At 33.2% G+C, this 25,926-nt stretch overlaps 2 protein-coding genes across 3 annotated transcripts; both read right to left on the bottom strand.

Moving 5' to 3' along the window:
• Positions 1–213: 213 nt before the first annotated feature.
• LOC143179402 (growth arrest-specific protein 1) lies at positions 214–13,590 on the bottom strand. Of its 2 annotated transcripts, XM_076378618.1 has the most exons (6): positions 13,509–13,590; positions 7,615–7,900; positions 1,606–1,873; positions 1,201–1,406; positions 748–1,040; positions 214–609 (listed from the first exon to the last, which is right to left on the bottom strand). In XM_076378618.1, exons 3-6 carry the CDS (start codon positions 1,867–1,869, stop codon positions 605–607), a joined length of 768 nt encoding a protein of 255 aa, XP_076234733.1. In that variant the 5' UTR covers positions 1,870–1,873; positions 7,615–7,900; positions 13,509–13,590; the 3' UTR covers positions 214–604. The 2 variants fall into 2 exon arrangements, with proteins under 2 accessions (XP_076234733.1, XP_076234732.1); XM_076378617.1 differs by lacking the exon at positions 214–609 and having other exon boundaries at positions 619–1,040.
• Positions 12,417–24,354, bottom strand: LOC143179403 (uncharacterized). The gene is made up of 19 exons (XM_076378619.1): positions 23,893–24,354; positions 22,072–22,206; positions 21,731–21,932; positions 21,448–21,605; positions 21,115–21,347; positions 20,598–20,924; positions 20,382–20,518; positions 19,944–20,257; positions 19,470–19,729; positions 19,117–19,384; positions 17,796–19,039; positions 17,268–17,697; positions 16,835–17,179; positions 16,571–16,758; positions 16,208–16,489; positions 15,892–16,072; positions 15,503–15,779; positions 14,466–15,420; positions 12,417–14,051 (listed from the first exon to the last, which is right to left on the bottom strand). Exons 1-18 carry the CDS (start codon positions 24,025–24,027, stop codon positions 14,504–14,506), a joined length of 6,033 nt encoding a protein of 2,010 aa, XP_076234734.1. The 5' UTR covers positions 24,028–24,354; the 3' UTR covers positions 12,417–14,051; positions 14,466–14,503.
• Between the last annotated feature and the right edge of the window lie 1,572 nt (positions 24,355–25,926).

A 25,926-nucleotide genomic window follows, 5' to 3' on the forward strand; every position in this document is an offset into this window, starting at 1 on the left:
TGAAATTTCTTATTCTTGAAGTAAATTATTGTTTTTAATAAAAAATTAGTTTTTCTAAAAGCGACTAACAAATTTTATTCAAAGATTTGTGTTTATTAAGTTTTTAACACTATCTTGCTAAAAAAATGTCACGACATAATATTAAATTTTTCTTCAAGAAAAAAATTTCAAGAACATAAATCTATGGAAAAAGAGAAAGAAACAAAAAAATAATTACCATCTTGAACTATATGAATATTTACATGATTATGTCTTCATAAATAAAATCCATCTACAAGTATATATTTGCAACAAATTATTCAGTTGCTTTTACTATATTACAATCAATATACAATTCCACTGTATATACAAGGCACCGTGCCCCTGTGCCTGTTCTTCATTTGTACAAATTCGATATGAAACTTGTAAGAAATTCAGTAAAAAATGCAGCTTTTTAATTAGTTAAGTAAGCTGCTCAATTATTTATAAAACGTAGGATTAGTCTATGATTATCAGTATAAAATTGTCAAATATTGATGATTAAGAAAATTTATAAAGATCTTTGGTCATAGGTTCCATGGAATACTGCTGTCTTTTGGAAATTTTAACGTGTCCTTTTCAATTGTCAGTCTGAAAAAATATAATATTGAAAACAATTTTAAATACAATCTAGAAGAGTTATATTTTCTAATATTACTGATTATTATTTAAAAATAATACCATTACAAATATTAAAAAATACATAGTATTGCAATAAAACGGTTTTACCTTGTCTTGCTTTAAGTACATGATAAATTATTAAAGAAAGTAAAAATAGCTTTCTATCAATTAATGTTTGAACAGCATCTCCCCTAAGAGTCATATTAGGCCTCAGAAATTCGTCCCTTCTATCATCTTCGACATTAATATCGCGGTAACCATGATGTATTTTTCCAAAACAGAGAAGATTCATGTTCCTATGAATCCCTCTACAATCATAATCCTCAAAACCGTCACACTGGCATGTATTCAGTTTTGCAGCTTTCTCTTGTCTTTGTAAAATATTAATTGAATTTCTACACCTAAAACATTTCTAAATCTTTATTGAAATTCTATAATTATATTTCTAGCTTATAATTAAACGCACATATTATTTTATAGTGTTTTAAGTAGTAAATAATATATAGTTAGGCAATATTTTCTAATAGAAAGGATAATTTAAGTAAAAAAAGAATTATTTACCTCCTAGTACATTTTCGTCCCTGAAACATACTTTTGCAGAACCTATTATAATATGCAAGGGCAGTTTGACAGAGTGCATCTGCATTACAAATCCAAGTTGCTATCCTACAAGATACCCTTGTCTTGTTCATTGCTGTAGTCACAGAAGATCTACAAATTTCTACCCTTTGCTTGGACTGTAGACATAAATCGTCCTCACATTTGCACTTAAAAAAAAAAAGAAAAAATTATCATACATGTCAATTTATTATTCGTTATAAATTTGTACTAAAATTTGTTTAATACAAACTCAAATTTGTATGCATGTTCAAATTTATAAAATATCCTATTTGTTAAATAAATGATCATATAAAGAATACATACTTTTTAGCGAGTGATAGAAACAAGAAAATAAATGACACATACTGTCATGAGTTCCTTGCCCTCGTCGGTGCTGGTAAGAGCAATGAGGGCATGTTGGCAAGTCTCGGAACAATCGTTGCCTTGGAGAACGGGTGCACAGCCTGTAAGATAGTGTTGCAGAGCAGTGCCACAGCCTGTTCTATAAGCGCACTTCAGCTTTGCATCTTCGCACTTCATTATCGTACTTTTAGCCGTGTCCCACATTATTGTACTTATCAACACCATACCCATCAGGACTATGGCCGATTGATCGAACCAGCGAGACATCCTTCTAAACAGAGATAAATAGTTATAATGAATAAATATATATTTACAAGAGCTCTTACTGCTGTTAGGATACATTGTACCGCGTATGATGTATTTCAAAAGTGAGAACTCGAAAAACGCGAGTTTCGAGTTACAGCTATGAATGAGTTTGGAAAATGCATCCGTAATTCATTATAAAACTTTTATTAACTAAACTTTAAAATTGGAGAGTTTATTCAAAAAATTCTTCAAATACAAATTGTAAAATTATTTGAGTAATAACAAAATTATTTATCTGAATAGCGGAATACTCGATATTCATTATAACTCAAGTTTAGATTTAAAATCGCTGTTTGGGCGCTCGAGTATATCGTGATAGTACCTATACCTATATTTCAATTATCATACAAAAAATTCGAATTCGTATGCATACGAATATTTGGATCAAAATTCGAGTACTCGAATTCAGATATCGATACTCAATCGAATCCTGAATCCAAGTGACTCGGATCAAATCCTTTTATTCCATGTTCGAATTATATAACGTGTATTTTGAGTACTCAGATATACATTTGGATAGTAACAGCTCTAGTACAAAAATATAAAATTTAAGTCTAATTACCATAAACTTTAAATCTTCAATTAACAAATTTTCCATAAAAAATAGTGCTTTTATAAATTTTCATGTTAGATTGTTTATTTAGTTCTCGAAACTTATTATATTTTATAGTTCTCGAAACAACTCTTCCTATTAAATATATAACTTCTGTTTGATAAACTGATCTGTATGACTTCCTTTTTCTCACATCAGTAATACGATAGTTTGTCAAACATTTCGGACGGATATTCTCACATGACCTAATATTATCATCTCTTGTTTGTCACTTGATCTCTCAAAATATAAACAACTCTATGAGAGTGATAAAAGGGACATTACTTATGGGAGATAATTATAATTTGTAATATACTGTAGTCAATTAATCAATTTTAAACTTGAATGAAAAATGGTTTGTGTTTGTTCAAAAATTTTAACTAGGTTTTTGTTTAAACATATAATTATAATTTTTAAAATATGTATAATAATTCATTACAAAAAATGGAGTCATATGCATTAATTATTTATCATTGTTATTTCTTCAAGAATTATACAAGGTGTCTCACTTATCTTGAGCACCTTCAATATCTTATTTGAAATTTTGAGATTTACAACATATTGACACATTGCATGTGATGTATGTATCTAATATTTTCCTTAATAGCATTACTCTCAACTTGGTTGTGTACAAAAAGAAAATCATTTGATTAAATATTTGTTATTTTGTTTACATTTTTGTTTCTTATATATTGTTGTATCTTAGGTCAACAGTTTACGCAAAGTAAATTCGAATAGTGACTGGCGGTGTGCGTGAAGGCACACGAATTCGTATAACGGATGCGTAGCATGAGACATTCCACGATATTCTTAAAATAAATCGGATCTCTGTTTGTCATTCGACTGCAATTAAAAATATTTTATGTTCGAACTTTAGTGTTCCAAATGGCGCCAAAAACCGTTACTTATTATTTACAGCCTGTAGACGTTGAAATCTTCTCCACGCTTTAGTACATTTTCTTTTCCATCCAAAATACCTATCCCCCTACATCCTACGCTAAAACCAACCCATAACTTAATTCTGAAGCCTACTAAATTTAATAATTCCATAATTCATTACAATTCAAACAATAAGAAATCTCGTAGCATCCACAAAGTTTACAACAGATACTCGAAAATTGTTCTCAGCGTGGTATCCGCGTTACAAACAAAAAAACGGGAGCGATACGAGTGACGAGAGCCCATTCGCGGGTTCATCTCCCTCAAAATCTTAACGACTTCCGTTCCCTATAAAAAAAGGGTCCTAATTGCTTCAAGGAACAGTAGCCGTGGCTCTGGATTCGAAAAGCCGCGAATAGTTCGACTATATTCAACGGCGAACGAATTCAGAAGCAAAGCGTTTCGCGTTTGTTAGAATTTCAAGCAGGATAACGCGGTTCACCGCTCTCTCGACTCTACTCTCTACTGCTCTTTCTACTGATACCAGTAAAAAAGCTGGCAAGAGGAGGGCGAAGAGGGGTGAAAGAGAGCACGTGCGCCAGCGCGCACACGATAGTGAGAGAAAGAGGGGGCAGATTCTACCTGAGAGCGCTTCATTGCCAGCGCTAGTCCTGATGCTGTTGCGCACCAGCCCCAAAATGGACCACCAAGACGTCGCAGACGTGGCAACGAGGGACAGATGGCCAGCCCTATAGACCCTCAGTGATCGTCAACTTCGCTTTCCTCCCGTGTTTAAATCTCATTTCGAGCAAATGCACGGGAAAACAACGAAACGCTAGTGTCGGTGACGATTTCACTGTTGTTCGAGAATGTCGGATCACACTGGCTGGCCCTAGGCGATCTCGTTTGGCCGCGTCAAGTCGAAGGAGCTTGTTGCTCTCGACTCGGGAAGTGTATAGTAGTAGTAGTATTTATTTACCTCCAGGGGCAGAGCAATCATAGAACTTTTTAGCAAGTTCTATTCAAAACATCTAGGGTGGAAACTTCTAAAAAAAGTTCCCGTATTACAAGTTCCGACAAAAACAGATAAAAAAAGTTTCAGCCTAAATAGAATTTGGAAAATATGAAAATACAAATTTTTCTTCAACAGGAGGGGATATTTTATTTACAAATATTAAAAAGCTTCATAATCATTGTAACATATACTGAATATTATTTAGTGAATAGTGTAAGTGGAAATATTGTCGAAAACTGGTACATAATAGTTTGGTACTATTATTTATCTTATGGAACCTTCTCTACAAGAATTTGTTTCTATGAAACTTTTATTACACAGATTCTAACAGGTCTATTCTACGAGATCTTTTTTAAAAAGTTCCTAATAGTAACAGTTTTTCCATAAAAATTCTATAGGAACAGATTCTTTGAAATAAAAGATATAAGTTCGAACAGAATTGTTTAAAAACAACTGTTTATTTCGATTTATATTCAGTTTAGCTTTCGCCAAAAAATGGATTTGTTTGACACATCCTGTAATCCTTCTTACATGAATATTGCCTCACATCTCACTATTCTTACTTTATTTCTTATATACTCGACTAGAAATAAAACTTGACATATAAAATAATAGAATCAAAAATAATTAAAATAAATAAAAAATAAAATATTGGGATTATCTTATCTCTTCGTTCCTATTTCCTCACCCACTTCCTGTTTCCGTTTGCACTTTCATTCGAGAAGAGTATAGTATTTATTTGCTATAAGCTTGGTACTGGTTACAATAACGAGTTTACAGAGAAGAGGAGTCTATAATTGACCCCTTCGAGTAAAGTCAATCTGGAGACCGACAAAGAGCTCGTTAGTCACGAAATCAGTAAAGTATTTTAATTTCTCCGTTGAAAACTCGAGACTGAGAACGATAACGAGTTTATAAAGAATAGGAAGTTGGATTTATAAGTTGATAGCTTACTTCTGTCTTATCAAATATAAAAGTGAAGTAAAAATGAAATAAATTGGAAAAGTAATTCTAAGAAATAAGTGGCATAATCGTGAGTTTATAATGAGGCAATGTTGTACAGGCTTTTCCTGCCATAAGCTTGTCACTACTTCTATAGCATGTTGCGACTTTTCTTCTCAAGGAATAAACAACTAGAGTAAATTGATCTTAAGAATATGCCCCTATAAACTTGTTACAGGTCTCAAGGCGTGCACTTATAGGGTATAATTACTACAACAGTCTAAAATTACAGATGAATTTCAGATCTAAGTTTAAAATAGAATAGAATTGATTAAAAATACGATATGTAAATCTATTATTAAGAAATCGCTACACCGCATCTTAACGTTAGTTAAACTAAGCAAGCTTTGCTTATTATAAATCTTTAATAAGATTAAATTAAAGATCAAATTAAGTTATTAATGCAATCAACAATAAAATATCCAGTCAAAGACGAATGCATCGGTAGCAGGTTTGGCTTATTTTTATTTAAAACGAAAATAAAAGAATAGCATTATTTTTATTCTCAAAGCCACGTAAGAAAACTAAAATTATTTTGGGTTAAGATCAAATAAATAAGTCTTATTTAAATTAATCAACAAGTAATCACGCCATAAGAGGCTGTAGTGAAATATTCATGACATGAATGACTATAATTGATTCTACGAGTCTACGATTAGTCAAATCGACTACATATGTACACGAGTTGACTTCGGAAACACGCTCTTCGTTATTAGCTTTACAGTGAGCCGTGAGCCTATAGCGACAAAACTCTACACTATCTTTTAAATTGAGGTTAATCAATTTGGATTACTTAAGTAAACTGTACTTATGCATACGCAAGGTTAAAAATTGAAAGTAAGAGATTGAAGCAATTGTTGAAATAATTTGTCAACGCACTGACTTTAGTCAAATATTTCGTGTTCTTTGCAAACTTTACTTGCACCAGGTTGCTAGTTTATGATCAAGCATAAATGCTGTATTAATAAAGTGTGAAATACGAAAGATATCGGTGGGACATTTTTCTAACCAAGAATTAAGATTCGAATCCCTTGAGTGGCGACACATTCGCAGCTGTGCTTGCGTGAACTTTTTCTGTTCTTTGTAATGACATCCTTTTCGTCGACAACAGACGCTTTACACTTCGTTCGAATTTCGTATGTGTAATAAACGTGGTGAATTTCACACTCACATAAATCTGTATAGTTATATGTATTTCGAATGTGCATTATTTCGCAGAAGAAGCTATTTGTCTTTCTTCTGTAGTATATTAATTCTATAAATTGGCAGTATTCTGAACACGTAGAATATACGAAATAATAAAACGCATTCGTAATAAAAAATAGAATTATATAGAATTTAGCAGAAGATATTTACTGCCTAGCAATTTTTCTGCATCTTTAACAATCTTTCGCTGTGAAGAAAGGCGAAAAAATATAGAAAAATAATTTAATAGCGAACATGATAGAAGTTAAAATAAGATGAAGTAAAATATGAGAATTTTATAAGCTCGAATAATCTGTAGCATCAATATACACATTAAATTTGTTCGTGATTCGCATACTTGACATCGTTAGAAAACAACAAATACGAATCAACGGGTTAGTACTCAATTAAAGCTGTATCACTGGCTTAATTCAATTTATCTCAACGACGCTTTCTTTTTCTTTCAAGTCCTAACAAGCTGTTTAAGAGGAACACATACGGCATCGTAATAAATATCCAATGTTTTCTTATGGATTGACTTCCAACTGATTCATAAATAACAATAACAAACAGTGCGTACTTATATCAGAAGAAATCGTTTGTATTCATTTGTGTGACATTAAGAGACAGTAATTCATTTTAGGCTCATAAATAAATAAAAAGTACTTTCATTTTGCTGATTTATACAATACTAATACTACTGACTTCAAGTGCTTTTTCAGATCTATTACTATTACTATAATTACATTGATTAATTACACAATTAAATTAAATAGTTATAGCATTTACTTACTATAAATAAAACGAGATACGAGTAACGAGTTTATAAAAAATAGAAAATATTCTTTCCCGCCGATAACTTATTTTTGTTTTATCAAGCATTAAGAAATTAATGTCAAAAGATACATCTGAAGGAACGATGAGTTTGTAGCAAGGAAATGCTGTACCAAGATACTGCAGTCTCAGAAGTATTTCGCGGTGAAAAAAATAGCATTGCTCATTAAGTGGATAGAGAAATACGTGTAATACGAACCTTGCGAACAATCACATTGTTCCAATAGCCGAGAGGGATGGAGTTTAGGATCCCAGGTGCAAGCAAACCCGCCAGTGAAAACTGCGGTTCCGTGTCAGGAATTATAACACACTGTACAGGAAGAGAATAAGAGACAAACCTCCTCACAAATGTACGGTCGCCGAGACACTAGATTGAGTTGTGACGGCCTGCCCCGCTGCGTCGAGAAGCTGCGCGCGCCGCTCCTTTTTCCCCCACTACTGGCCACTGGCCCGGGACCGAGAAAACTACTGATGGAGTGGAGGCACTGAAGCCGATGATCAAAATTAGAGTTTTATAGAGAACTATAGAAAACAATAGAGTTTACTCTAAAGAAAATTCTATAGTTGCAAGGCAAAGCAACGCAAATCGCGTTTTTCTAATTTCAAGATATTGGTTCGAAGTTCTGAATCTTAATTCTATAATATGGGCTTGCATGTTATTATACTTACTTTTTTAAAGGGAAAGGAAACGGTTCTTTAGTTTAGTCTGTTTATATCAGGGATATAAGTTTAATTTTATAGTCTTCGATTAAGACAAAAATTCAGTTTTTTTGAAAATGTGACTTACGTCGTTTTGCTTCAGAGCGATAGAATTATCTTAGATATTTATTAATATTATTTAATTAAGAGTTTGATATGCAGTGATACTTTTATATCTGAAATTGTTTATCTGAATTGTTTTATTGTAGTAAATTCTACAATATCTTCAAAGCGCTAGTATGGCCCGACAGTGAATACATTATAATTAGACTGTAGATCTTTATGCATTTACAGGAAATTACAATTTACAAAAATAGATAGAAATCATATAACATGAAAAAATATAGAAATCATCGAAAAATAAATCCACTTTATAATATTCCAAGGGTGAAACAAGTCTTTTAATTAGATTTCATTTCTCTGAAATTGTGTATGAAAATAGTCTAATTACAATTAAAAAGAGGCCCATCGTGAACGTGTCAAAGAATGAATTATTCAGCGACGCTTGTTTTCAACGCAGTCGTTTCACTGCCATTACTATTTCTATCCTCCACCCACAGGGGTCCAAGGTGCCCCAACCTGCTTGGCTGATTGAGACACCAGCCTGGTTCCAACACTATCCCCTTCTCCCCCGTCCTCACCCGTACCCTTCCCAGAGCGACGTCGAACAGTCCGGCATTTAGATGCGTTCCGTTCTTTCTTACATTTCTCCTTCTTCTCGTGCCGGCCTTCCATCGGGCTCTCTTTCAGGCCCCTTACTACTTCTATTCCCTACCACCAGTGTTCACCGGGCTCCTGTGACTCTCAACTCAATTTCGCTCCTTGGGACGAGAAGCAGAGGACAGCGCGGAGGAGATTAGCTGTTCGAGTACAAATTGAACCGGTTAATCGATCCTGCGGGGAGAGAGTCGAGAGTGCCGCAGGAAACGAAATAGCGACACGCGTTCCTCTCCTCCGTCTATTTCTTTATGAGATGAATAGAATAACTCTGGAAATTGTTTATCAGCTCTGATCATTCTGGCGTGAAACACCGCCAGAACGAGCGCCGAAGACGGTGTCAACTCTGACTGTTCTCGTTAAGCTGATGTTATAATAGATAGGCAAGCATTGAGGGGTACAAGGAGGAGTATTTGTTTCTGGATTAACGAGTCGACGAGAGCGCGTGTCTCGGTTTGCTTAGGACATCCTAGATAAATGCTTTCGGCCCCCGTTTGCTCGGGACCGATGTCCTATTCAAGAGCCTCCGAGTTTTGCTGAAACGAGGTAGATAGCTCTTGATGGTTCTCAATCTGTTTACCACACCGTTTGCTAATTTCTTCGTACCTTGATACGCGTGTGAAAATAAATGAATATGTAACGGCTATTGTTCGGTGAACATGAATCACGGAGATTAAAATTTCAGGGTGATCGTATCGAGATAGGCATTGAAATTAGCTTCCTGCGATGCAGGAAATGCGATGGGAGATCCAGATCAGCGAAGTTGTGATGAAGCACGAACGATCTAGGAAGGAAAAAAAGAAAATAGATCGTCGGATATGAAGCGGAGATCTAGGGACGATAACGTCGATAACTCATGCTTGCATCAGGTTTATAAAATAATTGACGTTGAAACATAAAGTTATATAAATTAAGTAAATATTTCAATATTCTCAATATGGCTATAAAACTACACATCTTTTTATATATTGAAAAAATCAATCTTAGAGGATGAAACCCAATTTCAATAACAGAACAAAATTTAATTTCCATAAAACGTTCATACTAATACTTATGTATGAGATTTTAGAAGTTGTATTACTTCCATGATATTGAACTCTCTGCTCCGACTGCAACTCAAGAACTGCAATAATTATCGCGATTCCTTTAAAATTAAACCACTTCTACAAAAACAATTTTCATAAAGAGAACAAGTTTCTAAAACAATTAACATTAATGTATAAAATAGTCAACAGTCACTAATAACCAAAGTAGTTGACGCGACTTTAAAACACAAAAACCCCTTTGTTGCAAATTCTGAGTGGATGTATTTCGAGTTCAATCGAACTATAATTATGAATAAAATTTGTTGAATATACGATACATTTCTGGTGGAAATATATTCAACGTGGTTTATCTGTAATTGTCAAGCAAAATGACGATGACCTAAGTCACATGTTTTTGTTTTTAAGATAGTAGCATTTAAAATTTTCAACTTCAATACTGTCTTACGAACTTAAGCTATTTTAAACCCTTATTTTTAAGTGATAAAATTCCTTTAATGCCTTTAATTTCTTTTTCCTTGAATTAATTCGAATTTTTTGAAAATGTGACGTAGGTGGTTTTGCCTTTCAACACACAGATGTATTACAGAAATTTAACGGACACCTAACTCGAACCAGTATCTCAACTTTGTATAGCAGCGTACGAAGGGTCAGCATGGCGGTTTTTGTTCTCTCTCTATCCCTCCTTCTCTCTCCTACTGTCAGTTTCTCTCGATGGTCTTTTTGATCTTCTCGAAGCAATTGTCCCAAGCGAGAACCCGGTTGAGGCAATAACGACCGCAGGCCCAGCCTATCCTGTACCTTCTGACGTCTTAATAAAGCAATCGTCCGATTTCTTGAAACCCTCCTTCTTTCGCTCCGAGCCACGCTCCGAAGCTTCCTGAGAAAAGGTTCCTCGCTTCATCGTGGATCCTCGTTCAACGTTACGATTCATACTACACTTTTCTAAATCTGTCTTTATAATTTAGAAGAAATTTACGTCGCGTATAACGCTTTATCAAATAGCTTTTAAAATGAATTTTTCATTTTCATTCAACACTGAAAAATCTACAAATATATGAAATCTTTTTCTTCTGTTATAATAAGAAATATTAACAGTTTTATATAAATTATTCATTTCTTGCCTCTAGAACTTGGTTTATCTTTAACATTTGTATTAAGATGCGTTCTAAATGACCAGGGACTTAAATGTCATGGGACTTAAACAAGTTTGATAAATATTTGCAAGAGGCAGTACAAGTTTGGTTTAGAATAATTTAACTAAAGAGTATATAATGACATTAATAATGTAAGAAAACTATTAATAAAGAAATTCGCCCATTGTTAGATACGTTCCTACTGCAGATTTTTGCTCATATATATTATTTTACTTACGTTATATGTACAAACTTATTTCATTGATTGGAATGCAGGACGCAATCTATTTATCAATAGAACAATTTGATATCTGGTATATATGTTCACCTTTTTCATCACAGATGTCGCAAATATAAATTTATTTGAACGTATGTGTGTGCTTGATCCTATTTTATAAAAGTGTCAGTTATCCCAATTTATCCAACAATCACAAAAACATATCTGAAAGAAAAACATCGCAAACAACTTCGTGAAATAATACATAAGTACCCTAATACTAAAAATTATACGTTTCTGCTCTTAAGTACATTATAAATAAGTAAAAAGTTCCTAAATAAAAAATCTACCGCTTCGATCCACATTATTCAACTGCCAGTTACCTAATAGTTCCAGATATGCATATGTACTTTGCAATTTGCTGATTGCACACGATTAGCAACTCCTAGTAGATTTTTCATCGTGTATTTACGGCAGTTAGATATGATATTGTTGAGAGAATAGAGTAGATTCCTGAAAAGCAAGCTATGGAAGATTCCCAGTCACGGTCCGATGATTTTTTGGAAAAGCAATTAACCTCGACTCGATGTCGGTTTAACGCTTGCCTTTACAGCTTAATCTTCTACCTGGAACTTGTAGTTCAAGTGCGGCAGATTGAAAGGAAGAACTGAAGCCTTAGTTAAAAAATTAAAGCCAAGTTTCTTCGCAAATTTAAAACATTGTTTATATTACTACCCAAGATTTTTCAACAATTAAATTAAAATGAATATTCTGAATGCAATTTGTTTCTATATTTAATATTACACGAGTCATAGACGAGTGTGTATTCAAATACGAACAAATACCTATCAGATATTTTATTCTATACATATATACGATTTTTATAATACTTGTGTCTTTCATAAAAGAATATTTTATTTTGATTTTAATTTCTCAGTCAATTACTGTTATTTTATTAGAAAATTTTCTTTCTTCATTCTATCTAATAGTTGTAGGCCATTTATATATATTTTTGTTTAATTAGTAAGAAAAATGTTTGACGTCTCTGATAATCTGCGATATTTGTGAAGGTATTTTAAAAAGATTGCTTACGAAATTTGAAAATCGTTATCGTTTTATTTTATACTTTGAAAAATTTTGAATTTTAAACTTTAACATTTACAGGATTGAAGTAAAAATAAGAAATTAATCAACTTAATAATTTTTATTGTAATCATTACAAACGTTAAATGCGAATTGCCATTTTCGTTTCTTATGCACTAACACGCCGGGAAGGAAGTAAATATCTCAATAAATAATAAACGAAGCTTAAAGAAATTATTGAATGGAAGTTAAAAGGAATAATAGTAGATAACTAAACTAGTCAATTGAAAAAGGCAACTAGAACTGGTTTCGTTCTGCATTTTAATGGACGATATCAATGCTGTTAAGATAATGACAAAATTCGAACAAAAATTAGAGCAATTAAAGAGCGAATGTACTAATAATCTACGAAACTAAGCTATACACTTATTCTAAGGTCGACAAGGTATAGCAAACCGGCATCTGTTTGAGAAACTAAATGAGTCTAAATTGAACGCGATAGAGAAAAATAATGATCGATATATCAGCAAAGATTTTAATTGAGTTAGTTACTATAGAAGCTTCTTTTCTCTGTTAATATAATTATAATATATTACTTTGGACATTTTTATTGGAAAATAGAAGCGATATCAGTTTCTCCTTAAACATTTTAAATGTACGATGATAAAAAAGTAATAGAAGCTGGCCTTTCCTTCCTATCACACAATGATCATACTTTCCTCATACACGCATACAAATGTTTTTTTGTTTTTTGTTTGTATAGTATGACGTAGCTGTACAAGAACCACTTACACGACTACTATATACACTAATGTTGTCTTCTGTTTCTTAATTCTTCAATTTTTTAATTTTTTGCGGTACATTCAATCGAATCGATATTAATATAATACCGAAATAATATTAATATTAATATTAGTATTAATAATAATAATAATAGTAATAGAGTGTCAACACAGATATGTATAACAGTATAACAAATACAATATCATATACTTGAAACAAACGTTCAGTATTAAATACAAAAGGGTGTCGCTAATTTAGCAAAAATTTCAAGAATTTTGTAATATTATAGCGTTAATGACTTCCATCTAATATCATGATAATTTTGCATATTACTATCTTTGTACTATTTTCACTTCAAAAAATTTATACAAACAAAAATTTGAAAAAGAGGAAATATCGATGCCGATCGAATTACCTCCAATTATTCAAGGGTCGAATAGGATCTGCGTCTGGCGAAAGCGAGAACTGTAGAAACTTAAATAGATCTTCTATAGGAGCTTAGGGACTGTTCCTTTAGTATATTACACTGGTTCTGGTCATTATTCGTTCTTCTTAAATCCCCCTCTCAAACTTTTTGTGTCCTTGGGATGTCTCTTCCCTTTATGTTCTTAGATATACCTAGAATTTCTCAATACAGACCAGAATCATATGTCTGATCCTGATTATACAGCGTAATGAAAGAACAGTTCCCTATCAGAAACTTCATGAAAGCTAATTTTATCACTTAATCTAACATATTTACAAGTTATCGCGTCATAGGTATGAATTTCGGGAAATTCCAAGGTACATATCACTTAACAGTTCATCCCTGTTTTCTTTATACAGAATAAAGCAATACAAACTTCGATTATAATCGAGAACTTTTAAGAATACGTGGACACGTTTTGGACAATGTCTGTTATAAAAAATGCTGAATAATTTCTTTTTAATAATAGATCTTACGTTCAGAAGCGTAGATCTGAAAATAAAATATATATATAAGTTTTCTTATTCATCAAGAATTTACTTACTGAATTATTCCAATTAATATGGAATTTGAATACTTGGTTTTATCAAAATTCAAGTATTTAATATCTTATACTGAATGTCATAAATAAAATGTTCCATGTCATATATTCTATAATCTGTAAGTTTAGTAACCGTTTAAATTGTTATATACAACTATAACAAATTTTGATGTATTAATTAAAAATTCTAGGACATGCATTTTAATATAAAAGATCAATTTTTCGAATAATAAATCAGTAAATTTTATACGAACTGATTATATTGTCAAAATTGATTAAAAGCTAAAATTTTATATTAGACTCAATTACTTTATTGATCCATCCCCACGTATTCTTGATTCTGAAATCAACGTTTAACAACTCACCTTACCTTACATCCTTTTACTTAATTTCAATTTGGCACTCATTTCCTCGTATCATCGCTATCTTCTTCTGTACTGTACCTAAGCGCAGAAAAGACATATTCTTGATTTGAGTTATCATTTCCGTCTTCCAACATGCCCTGTTGGATCAATATCTGATTTCCATCGGCTACCATTAAAACAGCACCATGTAAATCATCCAACTGCATGTTTTCATCTCTTTCCTCGGTTTCTTCGTTTTCATCATTCTCTTCAATATCTTCATCTTCATCTTCATCATTCTCTTCATTTTCTTCATCTTCATCGTTTTCTTCATTTTCTTCATCCTCTTCAATCATTTCATTTTCTTCATCATCTTCATTCGCTTCACTATCATCAATTTCTTCGTTATCTTCATTTTTTTCGAAATATTCATTCTCTTCATTCTCTTCATTGTCTTCAATATCATTATTCTCGGTATTTGTCTCATTCTTTTCCATCTCTTCAGCTTCTTCAACATCTTCATCCTCTACATTCTCATCATTCTCTTCGTTCTCTTCATGCTCTTCATTTTCTTCATTTTCTTCATTTTCTTCATTGTCGTAGATTTCTTCGTTGTCCTCATTCTCCCCATTCTCATCATCCTCATCCTCATTTTCCTCAGTCGAGTTATCTTCAGAGTCATTTTTTGTATCGTCAAAGTCCTCATCACTTCGATTCATAAACGTTTCCGCTTCAAAATTTAAAGATTCATTATTCGGCATGCTTTTCTCGTAGAAATTTATTGACTTAGAAGGGGACTGATTACGAATTTCCCTCAGATTAGATATTCCTATATCTTGTTCAGATATAGGTACTGAACCGAGTTTACGATTCATCAGTTGATCTTCGGTTACATTCCCAGGTAACAGGGGCATCATGGGACTAAGAATTGGGGGACCATCGTCATCTGATAGATCCACATCATTTTTTTCCGTTTCTAAAATAATTATCATGTGTTTATAAACATTTACAAATTTTGATTCTAATTTGAAACAACTCTTAATTTGTTAATTCAATACCTGTGTTTTTAGTTTCTTGCAGGTGTTCTAAAGCAAAGCGCTGCATATTCTTTTCATCTATTTCTAAATTATCCAATTCCTCGGAATCATCGCTGTCTGAATTATAAGTAATGTCGCCAGTGGCTCTAGATTCACCTTCAGAATCGTTTTCTTCCTCTTCTCCTTCCGTACTACTACTACCACTTTCCGATTCTTCTGTGTCTGCTTCTTCGGCTTCAGATTCGAAGTCTCCTTCTTCTACTTCTTCGATCATCGTATCGTCCGCTACCAGGCTTCCCTATTTATGCAATATTTATTGTATTTTACATTCCACGAACCAAACAGATATTTAACTAATATTTTAATTTAAATGCAAAAGGTATGATATTAGTGTTTTCATAAAAACTTACCTCTGGCTTCTCTTCGTTTTTCAAATGTTCTTCTTCTTCTTCTGTCTTACAAGAACAAGTGTTAGCATGTTCAGGATCATCAGTAATATTTTTATGACATTTTGGACACATTGTATCATTATTTGCATGTCCAATGTGAATACTTGTATGTAGTAACAATTTACTACGCGCATTATGATACCTGTCACATAAAAATATATAATTAACTGAAAAATGCTTGTAACTTTTTACTTCATAATTACGAAATTTAATAAATTTATCATAACACTTAATTTTTTACCTATGAAAATGTAAAAAAACTTGTAGATTACAATACCTGCCACAAATTTTGCATGTGAAATTATTTCCTTCACAAGAAAGAATTGCTTCGTGCATTGCTTTCAAATGTTCTGCCAGATCATCGTAATTTTTGCAAAGCTTTAAACACACTCCACAAGTAACTGCAGCCTCTGCCCGATGGAAACGAATTAGATGTTGCCATAAATGTTTCTTTGCTGGCCACTGTTTTCCACAGACTTCACAGGCACATTCTGTATTTGTGGATTCGTCATAAACTTTTCTAGAATCCTTTCTTGAACATTTTACCGACGATTTCACCCTAAAAATGCACGTAAATTTGCGTTATATGTTGTGACAATGTAATAGCAGAACAAGGAAAATAACATTTTGCAACATTCACCTTTGAGAAAGTGGCATTAGATTAGGAAGTGGTCTCTGTCCTGACAATTGCAGATTTATATCTTCAAAAAGATTAAAGTCAGGAATATTCAAATTCGACGTTTGTTCTTCTTTTTTAATTTGATTATTATTTTTCAAAATTTCTTCTCGGCTATCCAGCATATCATTTCGCATAGGTAAGATTTCCTCCTGTGTAAACAAATTACATAAAATTTTCATTTAAGAATTAAATTCTAATTAGAGAAATAAAGAATATATTCATTACTTCTTTTCGTAAAATATTTCTTCTACAGGTCGTAATGTGATTCCAATATAATGTCTTTGTGCAGAACTGTTTCTTGCAATTTTTACATACGAAATTCATTTTTCCACGCATTCTTCTTTGTTCTTCTTGCTTTAATCTTTTAAACATTCTTTCCGGATCTGTATTATGCATGTTACGATAGTGCTTTGAAAGTGCATCACTGTTCACGAACATCTCAGGGCACATTTCACAATCAAAAGTATCTGTTAATGATCTCCTTCGTTTCGAGTCACTAGAATCCTCATCACAAAGATCCACATCGTATTCTAAATCATCTGGTTCTTCTTTAACAATAATATCAGGCGACTGCAACATAGTAATAATTTTAGCTTATTCAGTTATGTTAGCTCATTTTTATTCAAACAAAATGTAGTAAATATTCAAATTCACGTACCTCTATTTCAAAATCTTCATTTTTCGATACAATATCTAATCTATATTCGAATGCTGCAAGCTGATCTTTTGGAACATTATGTACTGTCTCGTAGTGATCTCTAATCGCAGAATCTTCTGTAAAGACGGCTAAGCATTGCTTACACGTTCTGAATACTTTTCCATGACACTTTTTAGTGTGGTCGAAAGCTTTCCATTTTGATGCATATTGTTTTCCACAGACCTGACACGTGTTAGGTTTCGAAAGAACGCTGGAATGAACTTCTTCCACATGACTTTTAAGTTCTTTTGGATCCTTCATTGGAATTAGGCAGACTCCACAAGAAACACCAATTTCATTACGATGAAGAGACAACACATGCATCTTTAATTTCAGCTTATTTTCAACAGTATCACCGCAGAAGTCACAAACATTTGGATTCGTGTGATATCTTAGAAAAAAGAAAGAAATTCATATTTGATCAAATTAGTTTATAATAAAAAAGTATGTTGGAATAATTTCTGAACAATTATTACTACGAATAAATACCTATGGTCTTTTCTGTGAGCTTCTAAATCTTCTTTTGTCCTAAATAATTTTCTACAAGCTCCAAAACTGCAGGTCAAATCTGGATGATCCATATGTTTCACTCTATTATGTGTCATAATGCCTAATTTAGAGGTAATTGTCTCATTACAAAGATGACATGTATATGTACTATGATGATTTTCAATGTGCTTTTGTAAACTAGCACGATCTTTGAAGATTCTTTCGCAAGCTCTACATCTTGTTAGCAACGCTCCAGGATCCTTCCTATAATTCTGACAGCCTTTCATATGTCTACGTAAAAGATATCGCTTATGGAATCCTTTATTACACTTTTCACAGTAGTGTAAATTAACTTCCTCCGTTTTGAATTGTCTGTTATCTTTTCCGTTCTTCCTAGAATCGGGTTCGTATCTATGAATTTTTGAAATGTGCGCAGCCAAATGGTCTTTCGAAGCACTCGTCTTTAAGCAATAAGGACACGTTACATCTTCGTGACCTTTGTGAACTCTATTTACGTGTTTCCACAAGTGAGAAGTTCTTCCATAGCATTTATTGCATAGGTCACAGGGGAAAAGTCCATGAACGATTCGCCTATGATTGCATAGCTTCTCTAAACTGGTAAACTTCAAATCTGTACAAAGTTCACAACTTAACTCGGTTTCCCTGATTCGACCGTCTACTTTATTTTCATTATTCTCTGGCCCATTATCACAATTATCTTCGAAACCGTGAATCTTCCTATGTCTAGACATTTTCGATTTGTTCGAGTACGGCCTTCCACAAATATCACAACTAAAATCACCATTTGTTAATGGCCAATGTTTCGATTTGACGTGAGTACTTAATTGTAACACATTCGGAAATACTTTTAGACAAACACCACAAATTAATGGAACCGTATCCGAATGAACACCCATTACATGTTTCCAATAATCCACACGACTACCCCAAAGTTTACCACAAATTTCACACGTATTTGGAGATGGTCCTTGCATTGCATGGTGTTGAACGTGATCATTTCTAAGTGACTTTGTAGCAAAAATTTTACCACAGTCTTCACGATCGCATTTTATGGCTGGTTCATTGCTATGAGAAGAGCTGACATGCAACCAACGCTCCCATTTGCTGGGATGTGAACTACCACAAAGTTCGCAAACAAAGAAGAGATGGTATTGAGCTCTGTTGCCACCTCCATTTAAATTAGATGCATTTAGGGCGTCTCCCGTAGGCGTTAATTGTTCAGGCTGAAACATTAACGAAATTCTATTAATAAAATCTCGTTCCTGGAAAAAAAAGAAATTGAAAATGTAAGAAATTTTACCCTATGAGCATTTCTTTGATGTCGTATTAAATGATCCTCGTTAGGGAACGATTTGTAACAAATATAACAGTCTACTTTATCTCCATCTTCCTCGTAATCTAGCATTTGCTCGGCAGTTTCATTACCATTAATATTTTCTCCATAATAGTTACTATTTAACTGAACGAAAGTCGCAGGATCGTAATTTGGATCTATGTTATGTATAGACACATGTGCGATCAATTTTTTTCTAGAATCGTGTTGTCTACCACAAATTGTACAGCTGTACCTAATAATAAAATAAACGATATTTATTCGTAAGTATAAGTATTGTTAAAAACTAATGATACGTTATATAGTTTGATGAACGATACCTTCTTTGTTCAGAAAGTAATAATTTGGAACCACCATGATACATGTTCACATGATTCAGAAGTTGCGTGTTATCTGCACAAATTTTCAGACAAACGCCACACGCAAATGCTGCGAATTCTTTGTGTGTGGCCCGAATATGAAGCCAAAGAGATGCGCGGTCATTAAAATCACGTGTGCAGATCTCACAAACGAATACAGTTTCAATTTCGATCAGATTTTCCTGCCCGCTCTCACGATCCTCTTCATTTTCAGCATTTGTCTAAAATGTAAGATAGTTAAATATAGAAAGAATTCATAAAATATAAAAAGTAAAGTACAAATTATAGTACTTGAAAGGTGAACTAAATTTTTGTTTTATTTGTAATCATTTCTTTAACTATGTTTATGAAAATATATAAATTGCATAAAAATTCGCAGTCTAGTTATCAAATATACTAGAGATTTTATTAAATAATATAAAATAAAAAATATACCTCTGGTGACATTGGACATTCAGAAGAATTCTTTCTCTCGTAATCAAGATCCATAGATTCATGCCAATTTCGTGAAACGATCTTCTTTAAGCACTTATCGCTTTCTACAATGGGACATGGATCAACACCATGCAACGTTTGTATGTGTCTGCTTAAGGAAGATTTGAGAACAAAATCTTTTTTGCAGAGAATACAGACGAACGGCTTATCGGCATCGTGAATCGCTTCGTGCTCTTTCAAATCTTCAACCGAAGTAAAAGATTGAGGACAAAATTCACAATACCACTTTTTGTCACCTTTTACATCCGTGTTGTCTGTTCGTTTAGAATGTTTATAAAAAAATTATAATGTGGTTATTTCACTTACTCTAAGTTTAAATTTAATAATAGTTTATGTGTAATTTATGATTATAAGTGCTTCATTTATTATTTTGAATACCTGTTTTTGGTAACTTTTTTGGCTTGCAATTTGTTGTGAATTTGTCTTCAAAATCTCGTTTCAGACTGTCTCCTTTTGTTAATGCCTGCTTCAAGATCGTCAATTGGGGATTTTTAGCCAGTTTTGCCTCTGCACTCCTGAGAAAAAAGAAAAGAAGAAATTGAGATTAAATAAAATAACTTAAAAAGTGTTTTTATAAGTAATAATCGTGCATACCTATAGTCTTTGCTATCATCGTCGCTACCAATACTTGACACTTCAGAAGTATCCGCCGTTTTACTTTCCCTGTTTTCGGTTTTCCCCAGAACATCTAATTTTTGTTCTTCTGCACAAATCCTACCATGAAGATTCAATTCAATGGCATCTGCACATATCTTCCCACACGCGTTGCATTGACATTTACTTTCCGGATGATAGGAACTGTTCACTGGAATCTCCGTGGGTGCTGGAAGACCAGCGTGACGTGATTTGATATGTTCTTCCAAATTTGTTCGGGTCGAGTAAATCCGGGAACAATAACCGCATGTCACTGCTGGGTGGCCTCTAATACAGAAATCGTTAAGTCATCATTGTCATTATCAGTATTAGCATAATATGAGCGTATATAGTTTTTCAAATATTTAAATATTTTAGAATTAAAGTTTTCTTATTCATTCACGCAGGATATAACTAGTCCTTTTCTATTTAATTAAAGATTAAAGTCGATGTACTGTGTGTAGAAGTAAGAACGAACCTGTGAGTTGTTGAGACATGACCCCAACGATGCTTTGCGGTCGAGTAAGACTTATGGCAAAGATCACACTGGTAGGGTCTCTTGTAGGAAGTATGATCATCTGTAAGGACTTTCTCGCCGATGACGTCACCGGCGCCAACGTGAATACGCGCGTGTAGAGATAAATGGCCCTTTGAACTAAACGCTTTGTTGCACAAGGAACAAACGTAAACTTCATGTTGCTGAGATGTGGGCTGTAACCATGCAGATTATTAAATACACTACTGTATTTTAAGAAGGATATTATAATTTCATAATTGCGAAATTTTCTTTTCATATATTTCAACGACGTACCTCTGGCAAGTTATTAGATATGTCCTGATGTCTCGACTCCGAGTCTTCAACTTCTTCAGTGACTATTGAAGTCATTTCCAAGAAATCACTTGGATTTGTTTCCATATCCATTTCATACTCTTCTGAGCGACGATCTTCGGAGTCATCCACAATTGTTGCTTAAATAGAAGAATATATAAAAGCTGTATCTGTGTTGTCTACTTTCTTATAAGAAAATTTAAATTAAAATTAACAACATGTACAAAAAGGAAATGATTTTTTGTAAGTCAAAATTAAAAGCTACCTTCATCTGTGCCACTATTATCAATAATTTCTTCTGTCTCGTGATCACCTTCTCCATCGGAATTCAATCTGGGTGGTGTGCCTAAGGCAGCATTTGGATTCACAATAGGAGCTTCTGGAATTAATACTGGCATGCTTTCCTTTCTTTTCAAGAGCTCTGAATCATCGTAACATGTTAAGGTGGTTGTAACGCCATCTCCAGTCTAAAAAAAAAAAAAACAAAATGAAAAGTTTGGTTTTTAGATGTATAGAAATTGTAGCAAATCTATACAATCTATACATTACTTATTATTATTTATAAAATATTTACTTGTTCTGAAATATAACACTTCAATTGCTTACCTTTTCAGAAGGTGGTAGACATCTTTCCAAAAGGGCCACTGCGTTAACACAGGCTGTTCTAAAATCGTAGAAATTTTCCAAATTGTACATACATCGGTAACAGAGACACTTTGGTAATCGATCATTTTCTGCAATCTGCAATTAAATATTTGACCATTAGTACTATATCATTAAGGAAATTCAACATAAATATAAAATGTAGCAATATATGGTTGATTAAATGATAGAAAATAAGGAATACAAAAATTTGAACTGAAAAGCAAGTTTATGTATGAATAACATAAGTAGTTCATTTAGAGAAAAAATAAATCATGTAACTTAACTAGTAATTATTAATAATTTAATTAAGAATCATTAATTTTTTTTATTAAGAATAAATAATTTGATACTTTATAAAAAATTATCAAATAATTATCAGTAAGTAATTTAAGTATATATGTTAAGATTACATAACTTTATGTTCAAATATATGTTATATGAATTTAATCAAATAAATAAAAATTATACAAAAATGTATTATATGAAAACTAATACTTTTCTTAAACAGTATTTCCTTCATTTCGTATTTTGGGTTCTTATAATATATCTAAATAAACTTTAACTGTTAGTGTTAATGAAAAGTGCTATAAATAGAAATATGAAACAAAAGAATTTGAAAAAAATAAAGTAACTAAATATATGAATTGAAATGGGAAATACAATATTAACATATAAGCAAGATATAAGACTAAAAGTTTAATGAACTCACAACAATGTTGATAGATGCCAAGATAATTCATTAATAATGCATTTGATACAATCCCTTATGCTTTAATTCAACTTCAAACAGTGAGAATTATAAATTTCACAATAACAATCAATACCATGAAGTAAAAAATAAAACAACATATGAAAACTATTGAAAAAGGAAATATATTTAAACATTCGTATTTTTAATATTTAAACTTATCAATAATGTCAACTCACTAAAGAATATGAAATGAAAATTATAAAAAACATTAAAGAATAAATTTGGACTTCGTATTTCAAGGAAACTTTTATTCAGTAGATAATTAAATTTTGCACATATCTAGCATCAAAATTTAAACTGAAAAATCATTTTTTTATTTTTACAGCAACAAAACTAATAAGACAATCTGGAATTTAAGAAACACATATGACTAAAAGATAATATACAATACAAATAAAACTTCATATTATAAAAATTAATAATCACTAAAAATAATAGAAGAAAAATCAAATTTTTGCCACTAAAAAGATTTGTTCTGCACAAAACAGGTCAAATCTCCGAAAAATTCAGAAATGTTAAAGCAAAAATTCTAAAAAATCCAATTAAATCAAAAGTAAACAAGCACCAAAATACAGCAAACCAAAAATCAATAAAAAAACATTCTCAAAAAGACCAATTGGAAATAAAGTCACAAGTAAAACCAGCTCCAAAAACCCGTTCCTAAATAAAGAAAGGGCAAAGTCGAAGATAACGTTTTCTCGTTTATAAAATACAAATTTCGCAAAGAACGACCTAAAAAAATGAAAACACAGGAGCCTTCCAGCATCTCGAAAATTGATCAAACATTCGTAACTGCATCATCGAAACTGACGTGTCTAAAACAACTAAAGGGACACGCGTAGAAAAATCCAGCGAGATCGAAATACTCGCGCAAGGACGTTCCTGTCAGAAATGAATGATGTGCCCCGAAAATGGGGATAATCGTGTCGCTTTCGAAAAAGTACCGTCATCCCGAGTACGACGGTTCGACAGCAACGATCGAAGAGGCTTCTATAAAGGGACGCGTGATAGGCGTAAGGACGTCGACGAACCTTAAACGGCAAACAGGCTTGTATCTTGTCAACGAGCTGTCTGTTCTTGCCCTCTTGACCGAAGATGTCCATCTTGACAGCGTCGTAGGATGCGCACAGTCTGCAGAGCTCTTGGTAGCGTTCCCTGGGCTCCATCGTCGGCGTGGCCACGAAGAGGGTCACGATACTGGCCCGAGGAACTTGGCTAATCCGAATTTCCTCGTGGCAGCGCAGAATAAGGCTCCTCTGGCCCGGGCTCGGCCTTCTTCTTCTTCTTCCTCGGATCACATCCTTCGGAGCGGGGATCCGCGGCTCGCTGCGACACCGCGCGGCTTCCGTTTACGGGCTACTTCCTGGCGATTTTCACGACAGTTAAGGCCCCGGGCGCCGCCATCTTGTACACAGACACTTGTTCCGTCGGTCCTATCGAGCACGACCTCCTCCATGCCGCTGGGTATCTCGCGCTTCGGCACAGATATCCGCCGATTTTTCGATACTTTAGAAACCGCGAATTGTATTTTGGCTTTGCGTAAGGTCCAGTCCGTATTGAATTCGTTTCTGTCCCCTCACTGCGCGTCTCCAATGGACGCGGGTCATCCATGGAGGAATCTGATTGGTCAATGGTTATCTAGTTGCTGAGTTTTTTTGTCACTGAGAATAATAGTATTTAATTATTTCGTGGCATTTGATGTTCTTTTCGGCGACTAAATTCTTTCTGGAGCATGAAAAGGGGTTCAGTGGTGTTATTTATTGAGGTTTAGAAATTGAAATATGGTATTAGTTATGTAATGTGTTCTCTGTGTTGAGAACCTAACCTACATGTCTTATTTACTTTGCCCCATTTACTTACACGATTTTGAGGGTGTACATTAATATTTCGTTTTAATCGATGTTTTTGAAAAAATGGAACCTTGAGTATTGATAGTCTGTTAATGGTTTTTGTACTTTTGAGAATTACGTAGTTGCAGTGGATTCTTTTTGTAAGTCTGTGGAACAGTTTTAAAGGTTAATTGTGAATAAGTGTAACATTGTGAAAGGATTCGTTAATAGAATTTTGATTAAGATTTGTTCAGTTGAAATGTAATCATGCGTTGTGATAAGTTTGATATATGTGAATAATAAATCCTAATAAAGTAGTAACAATATGTTTATTAATAGTATAAGTTGATAGAATATTTTGCTCTTTCTATCTTGCATAGTCAAGTCATGTACAAAAAAATAGTATTTCATTCTTGAATAACATTAGACTTAAATTTTCGATAAGTTTGAGAACGCTTCAGTTTATTCTAACCTCTTTCGCGAAAAGAGGTTTATCAAATTTTTGAATAAACAGACGTAAATAGTCCATAAAATTAGTTTATGTAATGAATTAAATGACATAACAATATTAATGATTAATAATTTAAAATTAATTGATAACATTGTTACAATGAAAATGCTAAGTTTCAATGTATTTTAAATTCTGATATCCCCTGTAAATCGAAAAATTTTTTACTCTACGCTTAGAGCTCTTTCACATTGTTCACTATGGCCACATAGACCTGGTGGACGGTGTGGAGGCATGGTAGTTCTCTGGAGGGAGACGAAAGGGGGTCAGCCCACCAATATCTATAACTGCACACAATACAAAGTCTACAGGGTAATCAGTTTAGCTGGAAACCCTCCGAGTGTTGGTTGGTAGCATTTATTTTCAGGGATGGTATGAATTGCTATCCAATGACGTCACGAGTCACGAGGTAGAAAGGGAATTTTTCGAAAAGGGTGGGGATTGCCCCTCCAACCAGTGATTACTAAGAATCCCCACCACATTCGAAAAATTCCCTTTCTACTTCATGACGTCACTGGACAGCAGATTTTATACTATTTCTGTTTATTCTAAATGCTGTTAGGATTGTAAATGCTGCCATTAGAGGGTTTCCAGTTAAATTGATCACCCTGTACAGAGGCCTGCATTGATTGAACTCGGAACTAGATATAAGGAATTTTGAATAAGCTTGTACTCACTTTGCTAGAAATATAGTTAAATGAGACTTCGAACAGATGCCGCTAGTTTTG

The sequence above is a fragment of the Calliopsis andreniformis genome, chromosome 5 (genome assembly GCF_051401765.1).
Source record: "Calliopsis andreniformis isolate RMS-2024a chromosome 5, iyCalAndr_principal, whole genome shotgun sequence".
Taxonomy (NCBI): domain Eukaryota; kingdom Metazoa; phylum Arthropoda; class Insecta; order Hymenoptera; family Andrenidae; genus Calliopsis; species Calliopsis andreniformis.